At 31.8% G+C, this 24,959-nt stretch overlaps 1 protein-coding gene and 1 long non-coding RNA gene across 2 annotated transcripts; both read left to right on the plus strand.

Annotated features, from left to right (window-relative positions):
• Nucleotides 1-10,109: 10,109 nt before the first annotated feature.
• On the plus strand, nucleotides 10,110-11,041 carry LOC146914274 (uncharacterized). The gene is made up of 2 exons (XM_085720654.1): nucleotides 10,110-10,461; nucleotides 10,555-11,041. The coding sequence occupies exons 1-2, from the start codon at nucleotides 10,111-10,113 to the stop codon at nucleotides 10,828-10,830; spliced, it is 627 nt and encodes a 208-aa protein (XP_085576780.1). The 5' UTR covers nucleotide 10,110; the 3' UTR covers nucleotides 10,831-11,041.
• Nucleotides 11,042-14,224: 3,183 nt separating this feature from the next.
• On the plus strand, nucleotides 14,225-15,812 carry LOC146914275 (uncharacterized). The gene is made up of 2 exons (XR_015014074.1): nucleotides 14,225-14,859; nucleotides 15,580-15,812. It is a non-coding gene; the product is annotated as an uncharacterized LOC146914275 (long non-coding RNA).
• The last annotated feature ends 9,147 nt before the right edge of the window (nucleotides 15,813-24,959 follow it).

Here is a 24,959-nt window from a genome sequence, read left to right on the forward strand (position 1 = left end):
AATGTCGTACCTAATTTTTCAAATAATTAAGACACAGCTATTAATGATTCTCTACCTTTATTTAGTCAATAAAGTGGAAAAAGCAAATTATTCCTGCATGCATTTCGGTGATTTCGAATCTTATTATTCAAATTTCAGATCAACTTATTTTTTTATGTAGCACCCATTACAAATTAATTTCGTTTACACATTTTTTATTTACCATTCACCGTTATTAAATAATTTCTGCAATATGGCCCTCTAACTAAATAAATTTATCAAATTGGTCACTTCATATTTTTTAAGTTATACTCTTACTATATCACTAATTGGGTTACTACTTACAAATTTTATTTATGTTTAATTCAATACCATATAAAATGGCGGAGATTTCAAGAATGAATTTTTCATGACATTAAAAATTAAATTTAATTTTAATTTAGTTGCTGTACAACTGCACACATGCATGTGTATACCTCATACAGCCAATGCTTTCTTTTCAGTACTTTACACATGGTTTGATTAGTGTTTTGTCCTTTTGCATTTGGATTTTTCCTCTTCTCAATTCATACCAACGTGTAAACACAGTTTACTACACAGCACACTGCCAATTGTTCTTTCTTGCGTGACTTATTACATAAATTGCCTAAATTGCATAAATTGCACACTAACAAATACTAATGTCCTTTTTCACATACCTGACATCATTTATACATTACAATACAGTGGAGATACTCAACGCGTGATTCAACAGTTGTTATTCTTGCTTTTTCAAAGATGCTTTTAACATGCATCAAACTATATGCTTATGTATAACGTATACTTAACATGTCAAACATAAATATTTAACTCAACCATGTACTTTATTTGAAATAAATAAATCAATGGATGATTTTATATAAATATATAACAAATTAGGCGTATAAACAACTAATATCTCAAGTTAAATACCTACATATAAGGTATTGGTTAGCAGTATGGATGTATAAATGACCGCAATTAGTATTTGATAGCGTGTGATACGTTTATTATTAGGTGAGATACGATAAAGCAACAATGAATACCATATCAAAATTCTTTATATATCTACCAAGTTGAGCCAAAAATTACAATCTATCTATCTCAACACTCTCAAGTTACCCTACACCAGAATCTATCAATACTTCAAAGTTTATCTAAATGGGTTCAACTCGACCTTATTTCATAACAGTTTGCAAAAAAAATCAGGTACAATCTATTAATTCTTCAAATCTTTCCAACTTTTTCCAAAACTAAAAATTATCCAACATATTAGTTATTTGTATCTTTTGTGTTTAAATTCTTTTTGACAGGTCATTTGCGAATTGGACCCTTTTTTTATTGCGGAGTATTTTTCTGAACTACAACGCAATTGGACCTTGATAGATGGCATCGGCAATCAACATCATGTTGAATTCAACCAAGTATTAACTTGGCCTCATCTCGGTCCGGGCTGGGACCAATTGGTTGAATTTTATGAAATTCAAGCAGATGGTCTAATCTCCTTTACATATATAGGGGAAAATGTATTTCAAATCAACATTTTTCATGGACCCATTTCAACAAATGCATTTCCACGTTTCCATACAAAAACAACTTCTATAACAAGAAATCCAGGTTTCCAAGTTACAATGCCGAACAATAGTTGGATGGAGAGAATGGCGGTTAGTTATATTTATTTTCCTTTCATCATTTATTTACACAACTATGGCCATTATTTGATTAAGGTCTACCTTTTTTTATTTCAGGCCTTGCCTATTGAATTTGAAAAGTTTTTGACAAAGACAAAACATAAAGAATTAAGACTATGTGACCCTTCAAACAATATCACAGTTTGCAAAGTAGAGTATCCAGATGATGTAGAACACCAACCATATGTTGTCAAGATTACAAAAGGTTGAAAGAGATTTGTCCATATTAATGATTATCTTCCAAAAGATAAACTACTGTTCAAATGTGACTCAATTATGGCGACCAATGTTGTTATTGTCTTCAAAATTTATTAACCTACGAAATATTATGTCTAACTTTGTTTATTGTAATTATCTGGCACAATGTTGTGAATATTATTACCAACAAATCAGTTATTTATTTTGGACCTTTAAATATAACCTGTTGTAATAATCAACTCTTTTATTTAAAACCCATGAAACCATACAACAGAGACAAATTCATTTAGTACTCTAACATCACATCTGAAACTGACCACTTCATCTTTTACACAACACTTATACTATTTTCCAATAACTTTGGATACAATAAGATGTTTTCCATTGTTTTTGACCATCAACTCATATATTTCGCCAACTGCCATATTCTTTGCTGCAACATACTCTTTCCATTCACTTCCAATATATTTTTCACTACAATCCATCTCACCTTCTTCTATCTCACAGCTCGAAGAAAATCCAAGCTCATTATCTATTAACTTAATCAACCTCTGACTTGGATACAAACATTCATTGACAATGTCGGTTGGAACAATCTGAAAAACATCAATTGTAAGTAACATCAAATTTAATATATATTCATATTTTATAATAACTCATCCTATATACCAGGTTAACATATTAAATTATGCTTTAGATTATAACTTACCAGGTTACTATTCCCATTAAGAGTTGATTCATTAATAGTCAACCGCCATGATAAACTCTTCAAATTATACTCATGTTGTCTTGCATAAACAATGCACTCTGGATGGCTTTTACAGAAATGCTCTTCAAATTCAGCTGGACTATATGTTGCAAGAAAACTTGCATAATCCGGGTCGATTTCATCACTGCATTGTTAATATACAATTAATATCAGTTCAATAAATGACATTTTACACTTTTAATTTTCAACAAAAATTTAAAGTTATACCCTGAATGATACTAACTGACTTTAAGGCATAATAACCAACTAACCTTGAAGAAGATGACATATTGGTTTGAGCCTTTGATAGATATTCTATTACACTGACAACAATATGGAATCTAAGTAAATTGTGAGTACCTAAATTACTAATTCTGTCATCGCCTTATATAAGATCATATATTTACCTCAACTGTTATCAAACGGTTAATGTATATTAAATATATATATATATATTTATCCGCAAAGAAAAACTGTAAATGCAATAAAAGACAAAAAACAACTGTCAAACCCAAAATATATTGATTGTATTATCCATGGTGAGTTACTCTTTTATCAAATCAATGTAGCAATTTTACAATTAAATGGTTTCTAATAACGGCAAATTTAACTATGTATGTTTGTAAATGTTAAAGTTTGCCCATTTTTAAAAAAGGTTTATAATATTAGCTTCAATATATTTATAATTATAGTCCTTTTTAATTTTAAAATATATAGTATCCTAAATATTTCAAATACATCATGTTGTTAAGTTTTTTGGCCTTATTATATTTTGAATATACAAATGCCATAAAATAATCCGGGAAGGTTTATATATCAATATTTTCATTTTTACTTAAGCCCAATTACATTTTTACTTAGGCCCAAATTCATTTATGGAGGTCACTGTCTTTGCTTCTTACCCGATCCATCTTAAACAATACTATTAGGGCAAATTAGACTTTCATCAAAAACAAGTCCCTATCACAGCAACGGCAGCCAAGCTCAAAATGATGGAGAAATGGTCCCTACCGGAAACCAAGCTAGGTGTGTATCTCTACTTATGCCCATATTCGTTTTGTCCATAATTTTTTATTGTAAGTATATCCATTATGTTTCGCCTTTTTCTACTATACAATTGTTTAAATTATTCCATTATGATTATATACATGAAATTGGTTCCCTAAATTACTAGATCTGTTAAAAAATCTATACTATATCTATGTTGATTGTTCCAATGATTCATAAGATTCAAATCTCTCAATAGAATATATGTAAGCATGTTGTTTTCTCAACTTTTAGTGCCGACATACACTTTTTTATATACGTTCTTTTATTCACCCAGTATTCTGACATTAGTTTCTATTTTTGTGATATTTTCGGTTAGGCTTAAATAAGAAAAACGTCACTGTAAGTTCGCGTGTTTTTGGTTTTAGTCCCTGTAAGTTTTTTTGTTGCGAAACAACCCTTGTATTTTCATAACTTTTTGAAATTCGTCCCTGCCGTCACCATCCGTTAAAAAAACGCACATGTGGCTAACGGAGGCTGACGTGGCGACCTGTGACGTGGCGAAATTGGTTGATGTGTCCATCCATGTGGCCAGTCACCAAGTTTCAGGGACCAAATCCAAAAACGAAAATTACGAGAGGGACCAAATCCAAAAACGAAAATTACGAGAAGGAATAAATCCAAAAAAAGACGGTAATCACGAAAAATTCAAATTAAAAACCAATTTCTCTTCCATCTTTTTCCTCACTTCCAGCTTCTTCTTTATCTTTCTACTTCTTCATTTTCCTCGTTCTTGTAATCACACGCCTAAGAATGTCTTCATCATCCATTGCTAACTCTTCTATATTTGATTTTCTAGAAATTAAATGCATATATAGTTTTCCAAAGCTTGGAATAATTCTAGATGTCGGTAATGTTCCTTCAATACCTTCCAACTCATAACTGGATTCATTAGGACGTCGAGACTGTTCTTTCCCAAGCCATTTCGCTAGCTGAGCTGACAATTGTGGTTATCTGAATTTAGCTATCCAATGAGTTGTAAAATTGAAAAGGGTTATACTCACAAGCTTAAAAACCATTCTCATTACAGTTCATACATATAACTGAAAAAGGACTGATCAAGGTAGAAAAACCAAAGCATTACAATAGTAATTGTTTCTTTCTAAATGTGGCCAATTGACTATAATTTTAATATCGCACTCCAACACCTTATTAGGCATGATTTGGATTTGCAGCTATATATCGAAAGAAGACATAACAACTCTAAAGAAATCAATAAAAATGAAAGAGAGAAGATACACACCGAAGAAGAAAACAAGTCGACGCTAGAATGGTTCTATGCGCTATTAGGATTGTGTTCTGTTTTGTGGAATGTGTTTGTTTTAATAATTTGTTCTTTCAATTTTTCACCTGTTAGATTAAATTAATGTTTGGATTTTATTGTTGAGAGGATTGAGAGAAAATACAGATTTAGAGGATCCGGATCCTCACCTAAGAGTTAGCAATGGATGATGAAGACATTCTTAGGCTTGTAATTACAAAGATGAGGAAGGTGAAGAAGGATGAAGATAATGAAGAAGCTGGAAGTGAGGAATGAGGAAGAAGATGGAAGAGAAATTGGTTTTTAATTTGAATTTTTCGTGATTACCGTCTTTTTTTGGATTTAGTCCCTCTCGTAATTTTCGTTTTTGGATTTGGTCCCTCTCGTAATTTTCGTTTTTGGATTTGGTCCCTGAAACTTGGTGACTGGCCACATGGATGGACACATCAACCAATTTCGCCACGTCACAGGTCGCCACGTCAGCCTCCGTTAGCCACATGTGCGTTTTTTTAACGGATGGTGACGGCAGGGACGAATTTCAAAAAATTATGAAAATACAAGGGTTGTTTCGCAACAAAAAAACTTACAGGGACTAAAACCAAAAACACGCGAACTTACAGGGACGTTTTTCTTATTTAAGCCTTTCGGTTATCAATTAGTAAAAGACATTTTGTACGAATAACTTTTATTGGTAAACAACAACTAATTTTTTTAAGTATGTCTCGACTTAGTCTTTTGCAAAATAAATTGGATCATATACTATAACTTATACTTTGTCCTATCCATTATTTACTTATCATGTTTTCTACTATTATTTGATTAGACCATTCGATAACTTACGTACTGATTTAATAATAAATTATAGTCTGCACCAAATGTTGATAATCAGCAGTTATTATTTACAACAAAACAGTTCAACTTCAGGTCCACTTTCATGTCCACATTTTTATTTACTTTTCCTTATCGATACTGAACTTCCCAAATGGTTGGTTGGGATAATCATGTAAAGCTCATACTTTGATACAACCATTTCAAAGTACAAAATAGTCTATAGGCAATTAATTTCATTCATTCACTACGATAATGACCACATTAATTTTTTTTCCTCTTACATGTACTTATTATTGAAACAATTACATTAACATTTTATTAACAACTAAATTAACTTCCCTATATTACTTTTCAAACCAAATAACATATATAAACAAGAATAAAGTATCAAATCAAGTATTGATTTAATCTGACAAAGTGCTAAAGTAGAATATTCCTTACACCCTGCTTTTATTGAATTGGAGTTGTTGCTGTTTAAACACGCCATTCTCAATTATATTTAAAATATTATAAATTACATTCTTCTTTTTTTGTACTCAATATTGCCAACCTATGTACAAACAAAACTACACATTAACTAAGACATTGTATTATTAAAATGAATAAAAATTGTAATGATGGTTCCAAATTTACAGTATAAATACATCTTCAACAATTGATACAGTATAAATTTACAGTATAAATCCAGTTCTTCATCAATTAGTGAAATACCAAGAAATCAACGATCAGTGAATTGCAGTGTTGCTCCATTGAATACATCTGAAACTAATAGACTATTTTTCGTAGCTGTTTGCACAGAGGTATTCCTCCATTAAAGTTTAGTTTGTTTTCCTTCCATTTTCTTTTGTCATAAAACTAACTTTCTATTAATTGTATTACAGATAATTTGCGAATTAGACCCTCTTATTATTGCTGAAATTTATGATGAACTCCATGAAAAATAGACGTTAATAGATGGTTATGGAAATAACCATGAAGTTGAGTTTAACAAATCTCTACTTATGCCAATACTTACACATGGTTGGCACGAATTAAGAATTTTTTATCATATCACATCAAATCCACTTATGTCGTACACATATTTAGGTAATAGTACATTTCTTTTCAAAATCTTCAATGGTTCTACACCAAAAAGTGAATATCCGCGTTACCATCAATTGCTACTTCTAGTCTTAGAGATGTGACATTTGAGGTCAACATGCCAGACAATGATCCAATTTCTTCAAAATTGGTAAATTTTATCTTATATTTTACATTATACTCTTTCTTAATTTTTCGAATATTATTTTTATAAATAAGTATTTTGCTTACTACTTTTATTACATTTCAGATTCTACCACTTGAACTTGGAAATTTTTTAAACGTTATCAACCATGACAACTTGCGATTATGTGGCATATCAAACACGATAACTGTTTGCAAACTGATATTCAAAAAAGACGCTGAAAGCAACCAAACAACTGTTATAATTGGACGTGGATGGAAATCATTTTGCTTGACCAATCGGATTTATCCAAACAGTCTACTACAGTTTAGGTGCGACTCCATCATGGCAAAAAACATTGCCTCAGTTAGCAAAGTTTCAAGAAGTTATTAATTGCTAATATATTTTTAACATTTTACGATTATGAATCCTTTGTACTATACTCATTCAATTATGTTTCTATCATGTTTATCTTTCCATATGCTTCAAAATATCAGAGATTTATCCTATATACCCGGTAAGGTAAATTTCTAATTATTGTACACTTTTATAACGTTAATGTAATTTATTAAAACTTGCTACCAAAATTATAGACTATATTTCAGGAAGAAACGATTAAGAAAAATCAAATCCTGACTTACACTTTTTGATAACTACAATACCATAAATGCCATTTGGCCTAAATTGGAATATTATAAAATATATATCGAATCTATTTTTTTGTACTATGTCTGCAATATATAAACCTATAAGTACATTTACATTACAACAAGTCATTCAATTACCACCACATATTTTTGATTCAATCAACTACTCAATGGTCTGTTGCATGAACGCCAACTGTGTTCATTTTGGTACTATTTTGTACTTTATTAATGGCCCCATACTTATTTTATTCTTACATACTTATTTTATTTTTACATATGAAGACTCAAAATTTAGAGAAAATATATATTAACATCTATTTGGTGGCAACTTTTGCAACAATTTCTCTCTCATACTCACATTTTTTTTCTCTCTATTCGTATGGTTTCCGTGCCAATACCAGTTTTTTCTTTCTAAAATATGATTGCTAAATAGAATTTCACCAAATTGGTTGTTCAAATAACACTTCTCCACACTTTATTATCCAATTACTCTTACACCAAACCCCTATATATTTCAATACTTGAGTTTGCTAGATGACAAAACAATTTCATATATACTGCACCGGTACACATTCAATTCATGTATTTTTTCATGTACAAAAAGTAACTAAAACAAGGTTCCATTCTTTCAATTAACTAATTGTTATATTCTCACTACTACAATTATTGAAGATTGCCTTTATACAATACAACATTTATATTAAAAAAATATGGACTGCTAACTATACAGTATACGGTACACATCTTATTTTCAATCCACAAAAGTATTATAAATAACAGCAACTTAACAAAAACTTCAACATTATTCCAAACTTAATTTTTACTATATTGCATCAAACAAACAAAATATGTCCATGACAAACATTCAAGCTCTCCTCCAAAGAGAACCAATTTGTGATGTTTGTGTCGTCCGATTGCACTATCAGGTAATATATACTATGCTATGATATTACCAGCTACAACTATAATTATATCATTTATTTTAATATCTTTTACTTACTAATATATCTCATTTTTTACTTTAATAGAACCATGCAGAAATATATCCATCTTTTGTGGAAGAATATGGAAATCGTTTCCAGAATAATTGGAACATTATTAACGAAGATGGAACTATTAACCAAGTATCTATTAGGAAAAATAACTTTAATCCTACAATAACAAATGGTTGGGACCAACTCAAACGCCGATACAACTTTCCTGATACTGCTGAAGTTCACTTTAACTATTTTGGATATAATGTTTTCAAAGTCTTAAACTTTCGAGCAATAGAATGTATTACTACAATTCCTTCATTCCACACAAGAAGTTGTAATCCAAATGAAACTAAATACTTTGACATTCATATCATGAAAAAGGATTTGGAACGTTCGTATATGGTTAGTACCAACTAAAATTTTATAATTATTATTTATTTTTTTTATTATCTTTCTTTATATTACCACTAACTTCAATAATTATTGTTTTCGGATTTGCCCGTAGAACTTGGAAATTGTTTCACCTACAATCTATTTGACAGTGTTCTACTATGCGGAGATTATGGCTATAACCAAAATATCAACATCCTTCATAACAACAATGGTAATGGCAAAGTGCACTTGGGACCTAACTGAAATGTTTTTTGTTGCAGAAATCATTTTACCCCTAGTGGTTACGTCAGATTTAAATTTACCTTAAATGATTATTATGTAGCTCAAGTTTTCAAATTATCTGATACAAATTTCCCTTAAATGTTGTTATTCTAACTACGTTGTAAAATAAATGTTATGCTTGGTTGTTGTGCTTTTGGATATATTAATGTAACTTTATGTAATATTATGTTTAGTTCCTTTATTCTCTCCAATGTATTGTATAATTAATGTAACTTTATGTAATATTATGTTCAGATCCTTTATTCTCTCCAATGTATTGTATAATTAGTGTGAACTATATTACTTTCATCATTTACTCTAATGGTTTAGTTATGTGATTTCTCCCCAACTATTACACATATTAATCCTATACCATGTTTACATTTCATAACTAAACTTAATCATATTTAATAATTATAGCATTTATATTATAATGGTAAACACAACTTATGTGTTTTATTAGTCATAATGAACTCATATGCTTTATTCCTACCTATCAAATGTACGGTAGTTTTAATATTAAAATCAATTTCTCATTCATTTGGATCAGATCCGATATGCCCATGGCTTATAACTTCTTTTATTGCACTGACATCTTTTCTGCTCTACATTACAAACCTTCAACTACATCAACATTTTACTTTATTTTTTTCCAATCCGGCCACAAACATAACCATGGAAAAAATCAGATCTTTGCTTCAAAGAGACCTGCTTGAATATTTCTCAGTTGTCAAGGTTGCAGAGCAGGTTTGTGCACTAAAGTTTGTTCGTTCTTTAACTTTTTTTTTTTTTTGCTTTCTTCTTAATTTATGTTAAATTAATTACTTTTATATGAAACATTTCTCATTTCTTTAGATGCATCCTGAGATCGAACCAGCTTTTGTGAAGACAAATTTAGCTAATCTATCACGTTCATGGCATCTTCTCAATACAGAAAACACAGGTCACATTTTAACTTTCAACAAAAGCTTGGTTAACCCCATGTTAACACATGGTTGGACTGAGTTTAAGGATTTTAATGATCTTCCTGACAATGTTGAAATTGTTTTTGGTTACTGCGGTAATAATATGTTCTCGATGTATATGTTCAAAACAATATATACACCTCATGACTTACATACATGGCACAGTCGCTGCACAATCTCCAATCACACTGCGTATTTTGATTCTCTCCTTACTGAGGATGACTTTCTCAACCCAATGAAGGTTTTTTATTTTATTTTCCTTTTTTCACTTCTTTTAAAATATTACCATTCCTTCTTCATTTAACATTTATCCGATTGGTATTGTTTTATACAGCAAGTTGATGACGAATTTGGAATGTATCTCAAGCAATATGGTTTCCAGGATATAAAACTTTGTGCTGATAATGGCAATGAAGAGAAATTTAAGGTGTATTTACTTAATGATGGAAAACTTACAACACAATTTGGAATCCTGTGGGATCATTTCTGCAAGACCAACAACTTCAGAGTTGGCCAAACAATACGCTTCAAATTGATGCTTTCAGATAATGTTAAATGTCATGTGTATAAAGTCAATCCCCCTGCTTCATCTTCTATTGCTTCTGCTTAGTGAGGTCAACTAATATCAAAACTTTATATCTACTTCATGTGCCATATGATAAACTGTTTTCGCTCCCCCATCCATGTGTTTTTATTTTTGTATTTTTATTACTGTTGTAGTACTCTGCTACTTATATTTAATGCATTGTCTGTAACATATATACTTTTTAATTTCCCTTCAATTTTAATTATTTGTTTTATTATTCTATACTCCGTGTATTAAATTATTATATTGCTTTAACCATTACATTTTTCATTTATTAAACCCAAATTTTATATTTATATTCTATATTGACATATATGTTAGTCAATGGCATTAAAATATGTTTTACCAATCCCGTATTCTATTATTTTTAAAAATTACATATTTATTTTTCTATACATCAATATTTTACATTATTATACATTTTTTAACAATGTATTTTTTAACTACATATTAATGATTACATCTTTAAACTATATACACCAAATTCCAACTTCTTAAATCGCGCCACGACCAACCATCACCCGTGCGGATGCACGGGTTTGTTACTAGTGTTATATAAAAAAAGCTTATCACTCTTTTCAACTAGACCGTAAACACAACAAATAACACTTGTACCTGTTAAAGTCCTCCATAACCCTTTTCTCAACAAAGTCCAATGAAACAATTGCAGTTCTTTGGCTCCAAAACCTTCATATTCTTTTGGTGCTCACGCAATCCCCAAAAAGCAGAAAGGCACACTATCAACAATGCATAGAAGGGAATTGTGATATTTCATCCACAAATGACTCATTAAAGTTTAAACCCTATAATTTACTTTTAAGAAAAATTCAACTTTAATTGATAAATCTTTTTGTTAAAGAATTGCACGTAAGTTGAGAGATTGTCGGAATAAGTATTTATAAGTGGGATAGTCATCATCTCACAAGTCGATTTTGTAGGTTTATGTTAAACTTAATCACGAATTCTAAGATGGTATCAGAATCTTTCCAAGATCCATTGGACCACCTTTAAACAGGTTTATGCTATCAAACCCACCATGTGTATTAAAATAACTCTTTAGGCTTCTAATATTTTTCAAACCATCCTAAAATTACCTTAATACCCCAAACGACAGTTAACTGCCGTTCGAAAAGACTTCTTAAATCGTTTGAACCGACCTAAAAAGTGTTGAACCGACCTATTACCTAAATACCCCCAACTCCATTAGCTGTCATGGAGGATTTTATCCGTGCACACCCTTGAACACATGTTTTTTTTTAAGCTTCAAGCATTCGTTCCGAGTCAACAAACGCAGAGATCTCAAGTTTAAATCCTTCCAATGCCAATTTCTATAGGGTGGTCTATTTCGAGTTTGGCTCTAAATTTAATTAGCCACTCCACTAGTGGATAGTGAGATTGGTTCCCAGGATTATTTGATCCTTGGACGAAATAACGAGTTTCCAAAAGAAATTAATTTATTTCTGACAAAAAAAAAATTAATTCATATCTGTTTACTATGAATCGTTTACTTTAATTTTTTTTTTGTCAAGTAGTCTAGTGGATTTTTTTTGTCAAGTAGCCTAGTGGATAAATTCACACACATATGTATGGAGAAGTGGAAAATCTGGGGTTCGAACCCCAGTCCCTGCACAAATTATCCCTGGTAGCTACCAACTGAACTACACTTACAGGACATCATTTACTTTAATTTAGTATATCCTTATTTATTAATTTTGTTAAGTCTGCTTCAACTTAACCTAATTTTTTCCCTCCACTAATCCCTTATTAGGTTTGCAACAACTCAACCCTAAAATTTTGGCTCTAAATTTGCATCATTAGTTTGTGATTATCCATGCTACCTCAACAAAAACCCTAAGAGTAGTGTGTTTGGATGAGGGAATATTTTAAGGAAAAGTAATGTTTTGAGGGAATTCAAATACTTTGAGGTGAATTCCATTGTTTGGATAATGATTTAAAGAATTTTAAAAAAGATAGAAATTTATGAAGAATTTTGTTCAAGTTAATTCAATTTAGAGAATTTCAAATGACACCTAAAAGATAAGAATTTCAAAATTCTTCATTGTTATAATTTTTCAAATTTTGCATTTTGGTCCTTAAACTTTCCAAAATTTTAAATTTGACCCCAAAAATTTCAAAAAGTATAATTTGACCCCTCAAATTTTTTAAAATTTACAAATTGACCCCTAATTTCAATTTTCAAATTTGGCCCAAAAAAATTAAAATTTATAAAAGTTACCCAAAAATATGACAATGAATTTTTTTATTACTCCATCCAAACAAGAATATTTAGAAATGAAATCAATTTAATTGAATCATTTGAATTACCTAAAATTCTAAATTCTTCAAAATTTCTCAATTACCTCATCCAAATACACTATAATATTTTCATCTTTTTTTTTGTTTACCTATCCATGATTTTTCTTGAGGTTCGTTCCCATAAAACCTTTCTCTCTTCCTTCTTTGTTTTTTCTTCACCGCTTTCCATATAAATTCACAATCACTCATTTTTCTTTTCATTTTAGGATCTTTGACAATTACTACTTCAATACCACCTTCAAAAAACTCGCTTCTTCTCTGGTAATACTTTTTATATATATGCATTTCTCTGTTTTTTATTTTTTCATCTTAATCCCTAATTTCAATTCAATTTCGCACGCACTTTTCAAAATTCTATTCAATTTTATAGAACATGAATCGTTCATCAGACTCAAAGAATCAATGATGAACTCAACATGCGGAGGCACTGAGTCAGACCTATGCCGAGATGAGTCCGCCACGTTCGTTCTCAAATTCATCGCTATGGTGTCGATTCTCTTAGCCGGAATGGCAGGAATCACAATCCCTCTCATCGGAAAACATCGCTGATACCTTCGCACCAACATAAACCTCTTTGTAGCTGCAAAAGCCTTCGCTGCCGGTGTAATCCTCGCTGCCGGTATAAATAGCATTTCTCATTAGATTGCGAAATTGTTTGGGGTTATCTTTGTAAAAACAGGTTTGTTTCTTTTTGTTTTCAGAATATTCTATGTTAGATCGTTGGGTATTTAGATTATTATTGATTTTATTTGTTTTCAAAACATTAGTGTTTATTACATTTGTTATTTTTGCTGTTCTTTTTAGTCCTCACCGGCATAAAGATAGGCTATGATAAAGAAAGATTATTTTGATTGTAACAAATTTAAAGAAACAAAAGTAATATTTATACCACGGGATACCAATTATTTCATCTTTTATACTTTACTTTTCAGAATATTCTAGTATTTTATTTACTCCTTATAATGAGCAAACTCCACCACTGAATCGGTCTATTCATATTTACTAATACCCTAATTTACCATAAAATATTATGCATGTAAATGGTGTTAAATTTGGTAAAGAAAAGAAAACTATATAAAGGGGTCACTACTTTTCCTTAGGCATAACCAAACCCGTTTAAAGTGAGTTGTAAGGAGAGAATGAGGTCTCCAATGGCCTCTTCTTCACTCACTATTCTAATGGCAATACTCTCTCTAAGTTTTATATCTCAAATCTCAGCTGACAACTCTGTCCACTCATCTTCACCACTACCACCATATTTTCCATACCATTACTCATATCCACCCCCACCTCCTAAAAAACAATACAAATATCCATCACCTCCACCACCAATATATAAGTACAAGTCCCCACCACCACCAATATATAAGTACAAGTCTCCTCCGCCACCGCCACCAAAGAATTCCTACAAATATCCATCACCTCCACCACCAGTTTACAAGTACAAGTCGCCACCCCCACCTTATAAGCACCCATCTTCACCACCACCACCCCCGCGTCGAACACCCTATTACTATTACAAGTCACCACCACCACCACGTCGAACACCCTACTACTATTACAAGTCACCACCACCACCACCACCACATAAGAAGCCCTACAAATATCAATTTCCTCCCCCACCACCTAAGAAGCCGTACAAATATCCATCTCCACCACCACCAGCCTACAAGTACAAGTCACCTCCTCCACCTTATCACTACTAAATAGTTAGTAGTATAGCCCTTAGTACATATGGTATGCTTCTTCATATCTATATTGTTTTATATCACTCAATTTAATTTCAAAACTATTATAGGGTTATAATAATATGGATGTTCTCACAAAAGTTTTTAATTACGGACCATTGAGGTTAACTTGGTTTAGGAGGTTATATCATAATTCATTTCATTATTGGAAAAATTTATCATTATTATTATGATCATCATCGGCAACCGGTAAAAACACAAAATTCAACTTAATTTCGTCACTAAATTTTTTGACAACAAAACTCTAGAGATTAATTTTCATTTTATTACACTCTAAATTTAATTTCAAATTCTAATTTTATATTTTAATAGTATAAAAAGAACATCATTTTCTTTTATATTAACTTATAGTTTTAAAAAATAGCCATCGTAGATTAATATTTAATTTATATATAATGTTAATGTTTTGTTATTACTCATGCACTCAATAATAATTTATTATTATATCACTTTATTATATTAGTTTTGTTTAAAAATAAAATTGAGCAAGGAGAAATTTTAACAAAAAGTCAAGCTTTCACTACCAGGCTGACATATCTTAGACAAATGTTAGCTCTTAAAATATCGACACAATTATCTTATACGAAAAATTTCAACAATATTGTGTAGATATTTTTGAACTGACAGTCTAGACAAATAAATGGTGAATAGATACTTGGGACCAGTTTATGACCAACTAATAATATATATGTGTGTAAACTTTTCTTAGGATCCGAAGAACAGTTGCAAATAAAGTAAACATGATCGATGGATCGATGGAATAAGCATTGTACAATTATATGAGGAGAATGGAATGGGTTTTGGAACATTATTTTCAGTTTGATTTCACCTTTTTTTTTATTTGGTCTGTATTTTGTAATATTTTGTTTTGGTATTTATCATTGTTTGAAGGCACTATTCTGATCATCATATGATATATAAATAAATAAATGTTTTCTGTGATATGTGCAATTTTTTTTTTGAAACAGCAAATATTATTAAACAACCAGATCCTGCTCAAGACGAACATAGATCGGTGAAACTGAGCATACAAACATAAGGCGCCGTATATAGGCGGAACACCTGAAATAAACAACCTAAAAAACACCCCTGAAGACAACCCCACCATAAATCACGCCACCACCTAAAACAGACTCCGTCACAGAAGCGACCACCGTAAAAACGATATCCCACACCCCTAAAAAAACGATATGTGCAATTATTTCTCTTGTTTACATTATGAATTTATAGTTTGAAATTTGGTATGTACATATATGTGTACGAACAATAGTGGAACATGTAAAAAATGAGAAAATGAGATGAAAATGACGTGACTCGTTTTTTCTTCAACATTATTGTTTAATATCATTAGTAAACGTTTTAGGGTGATCTTGAACAGTTCATCGCTGGTTCCTTTACAAAATCAGAGGTTGAATGGTGGATTAGTCAAGAGGGACCAATCTAAAAAAAAAAATAATAGTCAATTTAATGTTTAAACCACCGGTAATAATGTTCCTAAATTCAATAATAATGTTCCTAAATTGTATTCTAATCCAACAATTTGGTCACTATGGAAGGAATTAATTGATGGACAAAAAGTATAGTTTAAAGATTTTTTAGTTGATTTTAATAATATACTCCCTCCGTCTCACAATAATTGTCTCTTTACCCATTTTTCTTTTTCTCAAAATAATTGTCACTTTAGAATAATGCAGCATTTATTATTTTTTTCCACTATAATACCCTTATTTATTGAACTTCATCCAACTTAACTACTCCACTAACTACAATTAATAAGGGGTTTTAGTAAATGATACTAATTTTACCATCAAAATCAACACAATTAATCATTTCCTTAATAATCGTGCATCAACCTTAAACGAGTATTATTTAGAGACGGAGGAAGTAATGACAAAAATGTGAGAGATTGATAATTTAAAGACTAAATTGACAGTTTATTAAATTTAAAACTCTTGTATTTATTTGTTCCAGAAAGAACCTTGTGGAAACTAAAAAATGTCTACATTACTTTTTGGTTTAAGGAATGCAAATTCTTATTTATCCGTCGTTTTCTCTAAAGGCGTGGTAGAGGATGGTTTCGCTCGTTCACGGCTGTTTGTTGCTCATTTTTTCTTCCTGTTTTAGATCCGATTTTGATTGGGTCTTTTGCAGTTTTCACGACCTCAAGCTTCTCTCTTCCAAGCCGGTGGTGCTAGCTCACTCTTCCGCCGTCGATGGCTCTTCCGTCTTGGTTTTTCTGTGTTTTTTGTTTTTGTTTGCCTATTCGTATTTGTTGTTCTGTTTGTATTGTAATGTACTTTGTTTTTTTGTTTTTGGGGTTGCTGATCAGAGATTGGAGGGCATGGTAACAGTTGTGACCTGTTTTGGTGGTTTTGTTTCGCAAACCCGAAAGGGTATGGTTCTTTAAACCCGTAAGGGCTGTTTGGTTACTAACGTGTGTTGGACTCATCCCATGATCTGGGTTCAGACACGTCTGAAACTGGTTGTGTTGGTGGTCTGTGCTTGATTCTCTAATATTCCAGGTCTGTTGAGATATGCAGGTCTCAAGGCGTCAAGACTGCTTCCTCTCCGGTACCGTTATGCTAGAAAGAGCTATTTTGCCTGCTGTTTTGATCAGGTGGTTGTTGGTACGTGGATCTTGATACCGTGTTGACGGTCGATCCATTCGCCAACTCTTAACCCTTTTGATCTGAACAGATGCTCACTCTTCATCTTTTTTGTAATCTGGTTTCACGCCCGTACGCGAGTTCGCTAGGTTGCGCCCGTGATGAGTGTTTACTTTGTTAAGATTGATTAGGGCTGGTCAACCCAGTTTGTATTTTCACGATGTATTTCCGTTTTGGTTGTAACTGGGTCAGGTTTAATGTCCTCCCAGTCTCTGTATCTTTTATTTTCTTTAATATATTTATCCTTTTTGCCTAAAAAAAAAAAAGTTGGCATCAATTATAATCATGTATTTGTCTTTTCCAATTTATGATGGAAGACAAATAAATCATTTTAATTGGTGTCAACTGAGCATGGGTAGCTTCATCCACATTTTATTGATGGGTAATATAGTTTTTACTTTTTTCGAAATAATTGATGGCTAATGTCATTTTAGATTTGGGTTCTTTTGTCGGATCGTTACCTGACTGTGTGTACCGTACAACTTTTGTCTAGTTTCTCATTGTTTATTATGCTCTTTAGGGTTGATCATTACATTTTTGTGTTTATATTGGGTATGGTTTATGTCCTCCAATCTTTGGATTCATTTATCTCTTTAATTTAATTTCTCTTTTGCTGAAAAAGATGAAAGCAAGAACTTGAACTGGAATTCATATACAAATTAAATTGCTTCAATGGAAGAAAAAGGAAAGTTAAAATAATTTAAAGACATGAAAGTCATACTTAAGGTTATAGAAAAGCTTCAATCCATTTTTGGTTTACAAGTAAGTTTCATAAAATTAAAGAATTTGTTTCTATTTTAGGTGTGTTGGATTGAAAAGCTAGCTAACTACTCTATAGTGGGAGATAATGATAATAGAAGAAGAAGAATGAATAAAAGCAGTCTTATTCAGCTAACTTATAGCTCAAGTAACTAACAAACTAACTACCTATAGTTTGAATTATAAAACCAATACTCCTTCTTAATTCAAACTATCAAAATTCACCTCTCTTATTTCTCTTCTTAGTTTCAAAAACTGGTTTCTCTTTAAAACTTTTTGTGAAAAAGTCTGCCAACAGATCTTGTGTAGCACAACACTCAACACTTAACACTTAACTTGTTCTTGCTAGCTTGTAATGGCATATTGGATTCTTAGCTAAGTTGATTGCAGACTTGTTATCGATCTTCAACATGACTGGAACCTCATCAGCTATCTTCCGCTCTGAACATAGTTGGATCCAAAGGTTCTTCATCTCCTGCACCTTCCATTTTGGTCCTTGTTTCAACTAGTGAAACTACAGAATTGCATTCAATCATTTCAAATTTCTTCAATATTTCAGTAGCATACTTCATTTTATGCAAAACTATAGCCCTTTCAGTTTCTAGAAATTCCATTCCTAGTAAATAAGCCAGTTTCCCAAGGTCTGTCATCGCAAATTCAGACTTCATTCTCAGCTTAAATTCTTCTGTATCAGCTTTGGTGCTACTAGCTACCAACAAGTCATCAGTTGATTTAAAACATGGGAACTTGTATACCCGCTTTAAATCAATTTCTTTCTTATCAACTGATAAACTGACAAGTTCCCATGTTTTATTCTTCTCATTTAAAGCATCCAACTTGTTCAGTATCAGCAAGCATAACATAGTGAACTATTTCACCATGCTCATCAACAGCACTTGAATCTTATATTCTATCCACCTAAAATAGTTTCGTCTTCGAAACGGACACAAGAAGAAGGAAAAAAAAAAAGAACTTGATCAATACTGCTCCTTCATATTTATCCTAAAATTACCATGTTTCATCTCCAGTAGCCTTATTTCAAATCCATTTTCTTGTTCATTTGCATCCTAAGCTTTCTACCGTCATTTTCTTACAAGAGATATTAAGAATGAATCCTCCTTGAATTGTATCGGAGCCAACCAGTGACACGGGATGGATAAGAATCATACTTCCGCATTCACCAAAACATGGAAAACATCGTTCTCAACAATTTTCGACATGCCCGTCTTTGACAGTAAATGAAAGGGTTGAGTCGATACAAATAAGCTATATTCTCCCTTATTCTCCCATTTTCTAAACCCTAAAAACTCTCCAAAAGTAACTCATGTATTGTCTATTTTCAACAAGAATCATTTCTCTACTCTAGATGTCACATTATTTTGTTATAGCGAGCGAATAAGCTTTCACTTAACAGAACTCTAACTGCAGCCTATGTTCACTGAAACATCATCAATTAACACTAATAATCACTTACTCCAAAAGATCATACTCAATTCCCACTTCAAGTTTCATACTTCTTATCTTCAAAACTTAACTCCACACCGTCACTCATTTTGTTTCCCAAACCTTATATATTCCTCTTCTTTATTCACCATCGAAAATATTTTGATTCTTAAAGTGTTACTCTCCTATGAGCATTGTACAATCCTAGTAAATTCTTCCAATAACCGCTTTGTCTTCTCACTTTCAGTCCTTAAATTACCATATCAAACCCATGTTTTTCTAATCTTGAATACCTCACCACAAAATTCTTAGAATAAGGATGATCGTGAAGCATCAAAAGCAACTATTTACCAATTGAAACTAGAGGTTGTAATTTCCATTAAGAACTAGTGAAGACGCTATTTGTGAGGCCCAAATTATCTTTACTCAACTTAGACTTCCACCATTCAAATTTAAGTCTTATTTAAAAAGCCTCTCACCCTCGACGTTCTAGATTCGGCTTAATACATCCTCAGGTCCCTTAACTTATTTTTTCTTCTCACTTCAGTCCCTTAACTATTAAATGTGTCAATTTGGTCCTTAAAAAAACGAAAAATTCATCGATTTGGTCCAATTTTATTAATTTTAAATCCGTAAAAAAGAAGACCGTTGGATCAAGGAAGTTCATCATATCTTACCGTGTACCACCAACACCTAAGTATCTGAAATTTAATTTTTAAAAATAATATAAATACGTTTATATTAATTTAGAAATAAAAAAATCTAAAAAATTTTAAAATTAATTTTCAAAAATAAAAAAAATCTAAAAAATTGGAAAATTAATTTTCAAAAATAAAAAAATTCTAAAAATATGAAAAACATTTATGGTTAATATATTAAAAACATCAAATCCTTCTACATGTTTGCCGTTCCTCCTCCTTCTTATTCTTCTTCTTCTCAGATCTCTCCTTTTCCTTCCTCCTCTTCTTCTTTGATGTTCCATTCAATCATTCATCAATTCATTTTCTTCAAATTGAATTTCTGGAAAACAAAATTCTAGAAAACGGCATGGTCGAAATTCAGATCGAAATCCACCCAAATCCCTCTCGTTTTATTATCTGGATCCGCCTTGTGATCTTCAGTTGCCGCTGCAATCAAGTATGCTTATATCATATTCGATTTCTGATCTCTTTTCATATCAAGCCGAAGTGGTCGTTGTCGTGCGCTTGTGTTGTTCATATTTCTTTAATTTTCTTGTTTTTTTGTTGTTTTTGTTCGTTGACAAACAATTCCATAAAGCTTTTGTGATGTGTTGAATCAATTTGGGATAAATTTTGATTGCCTTGAATCAATTCTTGCTTGTTTTTCTTCTTCTGTTTGTGTTGAATCAATTTGAGAAAAATTGGTTTGAGTAAAAAACTGGATTTATTGCTTTAGATTGCGGAGGTGGTTATGGTGGTAGAGGTGGTGGTGGTGGTTATGGCAGTGGTTATGAAATCTTTTCGGTTTGATTTTGGGTTTTTTTAAAGTTTGATTCTTTAAAACATGATCCTTAGGTGTTTAAAATGTGCCAATTTTTAAAACATGATCCTTAGGTGTTTAAAATGTGCCAATTTTTTAGATTTTTTAGATTTTTTTTTTATTTTTGAAAATTAATTTTAAAATTTTTTAGATTTTTTTATTTCTAAATTAATATAAACGTATTTATATTATTTTTAAAAATTAAATTTCAGATACTTAGGTGTTGGTGGCACACGGTAAGATATGATGAACTTCCTTGATCCAACGGTCTTCTTTTTTACAGATTTAAAATTAATAAAATTGGACCAAATCGATGATTTTTCGTGTTTTTAAGGACCAAATTGACACATTTAATAGTTAAGTGACTGAAGTGAGAAGAAAAAATAAGTTAAGGGACATTGGGATGTATTAAGCCTTCTAGATTCACATTATCTACCACCTAGATTTACCTGCCTACGAACTCCTCTCAAGATATCTGTAGCGATCTCTTGCAATGTAGCTTACAATACAAGTCTCACATTTTTTGACCAACACTCAAGATTACTAAAAGCAATGAAGTAGCATAACTCTCCTTCAACTCAAGCAAACAACGCACTCTTCAAAGAAATATCTACTAAACAATGGGACAATAAGGTGGCTATCCTACCCTCCTAACAATTATACTTGTAGTTAATATCTAATGAGTTTCTCCAATCACTTAAATCCCCATAATGAAAGACAACCACCCTAAGACAATTGCGTGTAGACATCACACATTCTTGATACTAGTAATTCACATAATCGTCACTACTTATTATAGATAAGATCAAGATCAACGTGCTTGCGCTTAGAACACACTATTTCAAGTAAACATTTTGATTTTTTTTTTTTTTTTTTTGGAGTAAGTCAGAAATGCACATCATCTTTAGAGGACTTCAACCGACATGACCAGCGCTAAAATTACTTACACAAACTACCCAAACATCCCCACTGTCCAAACTGGATCGAACTGCTCTAATACCAAATGTAACGACCCAAATTTTCCAACGTTAATTAGCAACTTTTTAGTGAAAAGACGAATATTTTTTTCTTTAAAATAATAACAATAACTTAAAACTCATTGGATTCAAAATAACAATAAATAAATTTCTCTTAAATTTTCAAAGTAGTGAATCAGAGTTCTTACGTTAAAAGTATAAATTCTTAAGAACAAGACTTTTGCCCTTTTCCTACCCAAGACAAAACCTAGTTGGTCATAGTGGTGGATGCTTGTGAAATTTTTTCTCAACAAGACTAATACCCCTGTCATAATATAGCAAGCCTCCAAATGTGCACCACTGTCTCACTTGTGCCTTCTTCAACTAGGTCATTTTGCCTCCCTGACGTCACCGCCAAGGAGGAAAGACGGATTGACGGTTATCTGTCCAAAAGTAAGGGTCATCTCCAACTAACAAACATGGTTCAAGTAGGCATGCAACATAGATTTCATAACAACAAAAATAAATGAAACAAACATGACACATTACTCCAGTTTCTAATCAACACTCCTATCACCAAGTTACAATCTGACTAAAATGCGTTAGTCCCTAATGGTCAATCTATATGCCAATGCTCATGATCCGGATTTCACCTCTAAACGGAGCCAAATGTCCCACCATTGGACAATATACCCCACCATTGGGCAATACCCCACCATTGGGTAACAACACCTAAAAATTCGATGTTCAGTACCCCACCGTTGGGCATTATTGTGAAACATCTAATGCATATGAATCGCCACTACCCCACCGTTGGGTAATAACTCCTAAGACTCAAGATTCAGTACCCCACCGTTGGACACTATTCTGAATCTTCTAATGCATGAAGGTCTCCATAATTACCCCACCTTTGGGTAATAACTCCTTAACTCTAAGTCTATATCCCACCTTTGGATATAGTTTAGAAACACCATTTTTGTTACTTGTCACACATAACAGGTAGTATTCATGTTAAAACAGCTCACACAAATAGTAATACATGATATTCATGTCAAAACAACACCACCAAAATATTTATCACCACACAAATATATAACACATCATTCTCGTAAAGAAAATAACACCATTATGATACTTCTCATTTGATATGGCCTCTATATGAGGCCATATCAAGTGAGAGGAGCTTTTATTATGAGAGATGAGAGGCTTAAATCATGGCCCTTGGATCAATCTTTACGGTGGTACTTGTTTTTTATAATTGCAGCGGATTATCTGTTGAGCTTCTTCCTGTATCCATTGTTCCTTTCTGCGTCCTCTATCCCCACCAAGCTAAAATTGCAGAATTCCTTTTTCCGATCTAATCTCTATTTTCAAGTTCTTTTGGCTTAAATCATCGTTTCTATTTTCAAGTTCTTTTTCCTGTATCCATCGTTTCTATTTTCAAGCCTTAAATCATGATTCTATTCTTTTTCTATTACTATAAAACAATCACAGTTTTGGAATTGAACCATGAAAAAAAGAATGAATCCAAAAAAACACTATCAAAGAGAAAGTTGGGATTGAATTTTTCACTGTTAATTTTTAAACATAGATAATAACTTCGAAACCTGTAACGAACACAGATGAGGAATTGAAATTGAAGGACAGTTGAATCCCTAATTGAAATTGTTGAATCCCTAAGAATGAGATTGACATAAGCAGTGGAAGAAGCTAAGAATGGGATTGAGAACTATTTCTTCACTGTTGTGAGTTGCGATGGCGAGACGTGAAAGAAGGGGATGAGAATGGGAATTGGGAGAAACAGAGAAAGAAGAATGCTCACGTACAGAAAGGAAAGAATTGTGCAAATTTGATCTGATCCATTAATATTAATCCAAGGGTCATAATTTAGCCCTCTCATCTCTCACAATAAAAGTCCTCTCATTTGATATGGCCTCTATATATATATATATATATATATATATATATATATATATATAGACACACACACGCACGTGAGGAAACGCGTGGAGAGATGCCCTTACCTTAACAATAGTAGCTCTTAAAGTTTCCACACAACAGTCTTTGTTCCACTACATCTATACCTTCACAATTAAATAAAAACTAACTTAGTGTAACTACTACCCATCATTATTCCTATGCAAGATTTGAGGTTTGGCTACGGTTTCTTATCACAAGAATTTCACTCAAAATATAAATGAATATTTCTAAACATAGACTAGTGTAAAAGAAAAATAATGAGTTTCAAATGTCTATATTCTTTCAAGAATTTATCTACATATTTAGGTAGAGTTTTCAATTGAAATTTAACATAAGAAAGTAAACTCATTGGTTTCTAACAATAGGTTAATATTGAGAAAGAATGATGAGAAAATAGTCTTACTTGGTGATGAGGTCTAATTACTAGTCCTTAAGGTTGGTCCTTCCTCCTCTTTTCTACCTCCTCCGAGATTCTCTAATGTTTCCTTTCTCTCTCAGTTTTTCTATTTTCTAAAGTGTAGAAATAATAAAGTGATGAATGAATAAAATGAGGGAGGTAACCGGTTGTTATTAATAGTGAAATACTCCTATCACTAACTCCCTAATTGAGTGGCACTATGCTTAAGGAGTGGGATGTGAAACTGACCATGTTACTAGGAAGGAGGTTGCATTGTTTCTTTTCAAATACATGTCCCCATTTCTTTTCTACAATTTTGGACCAGTCATTATATTTAATATTAGCTTAATAGTAACATGAGATAAATATGAAAATTGGTTTTGCCACA

Source organism: Medicago sativa, chromosome 6, assembly GCF_051527215.1.
Source record: "Medicago sativa cultivar Bolivia chromosome 6, Bolivia_mono, whole genome shotgun sequence".
Classification (NCBI taxonomy): Eukaryota; Viridiplantae; Streptophyta; class Magnoliopsida; order Fabales; family Fabaceae; genus Medicago; species Medicago sativa.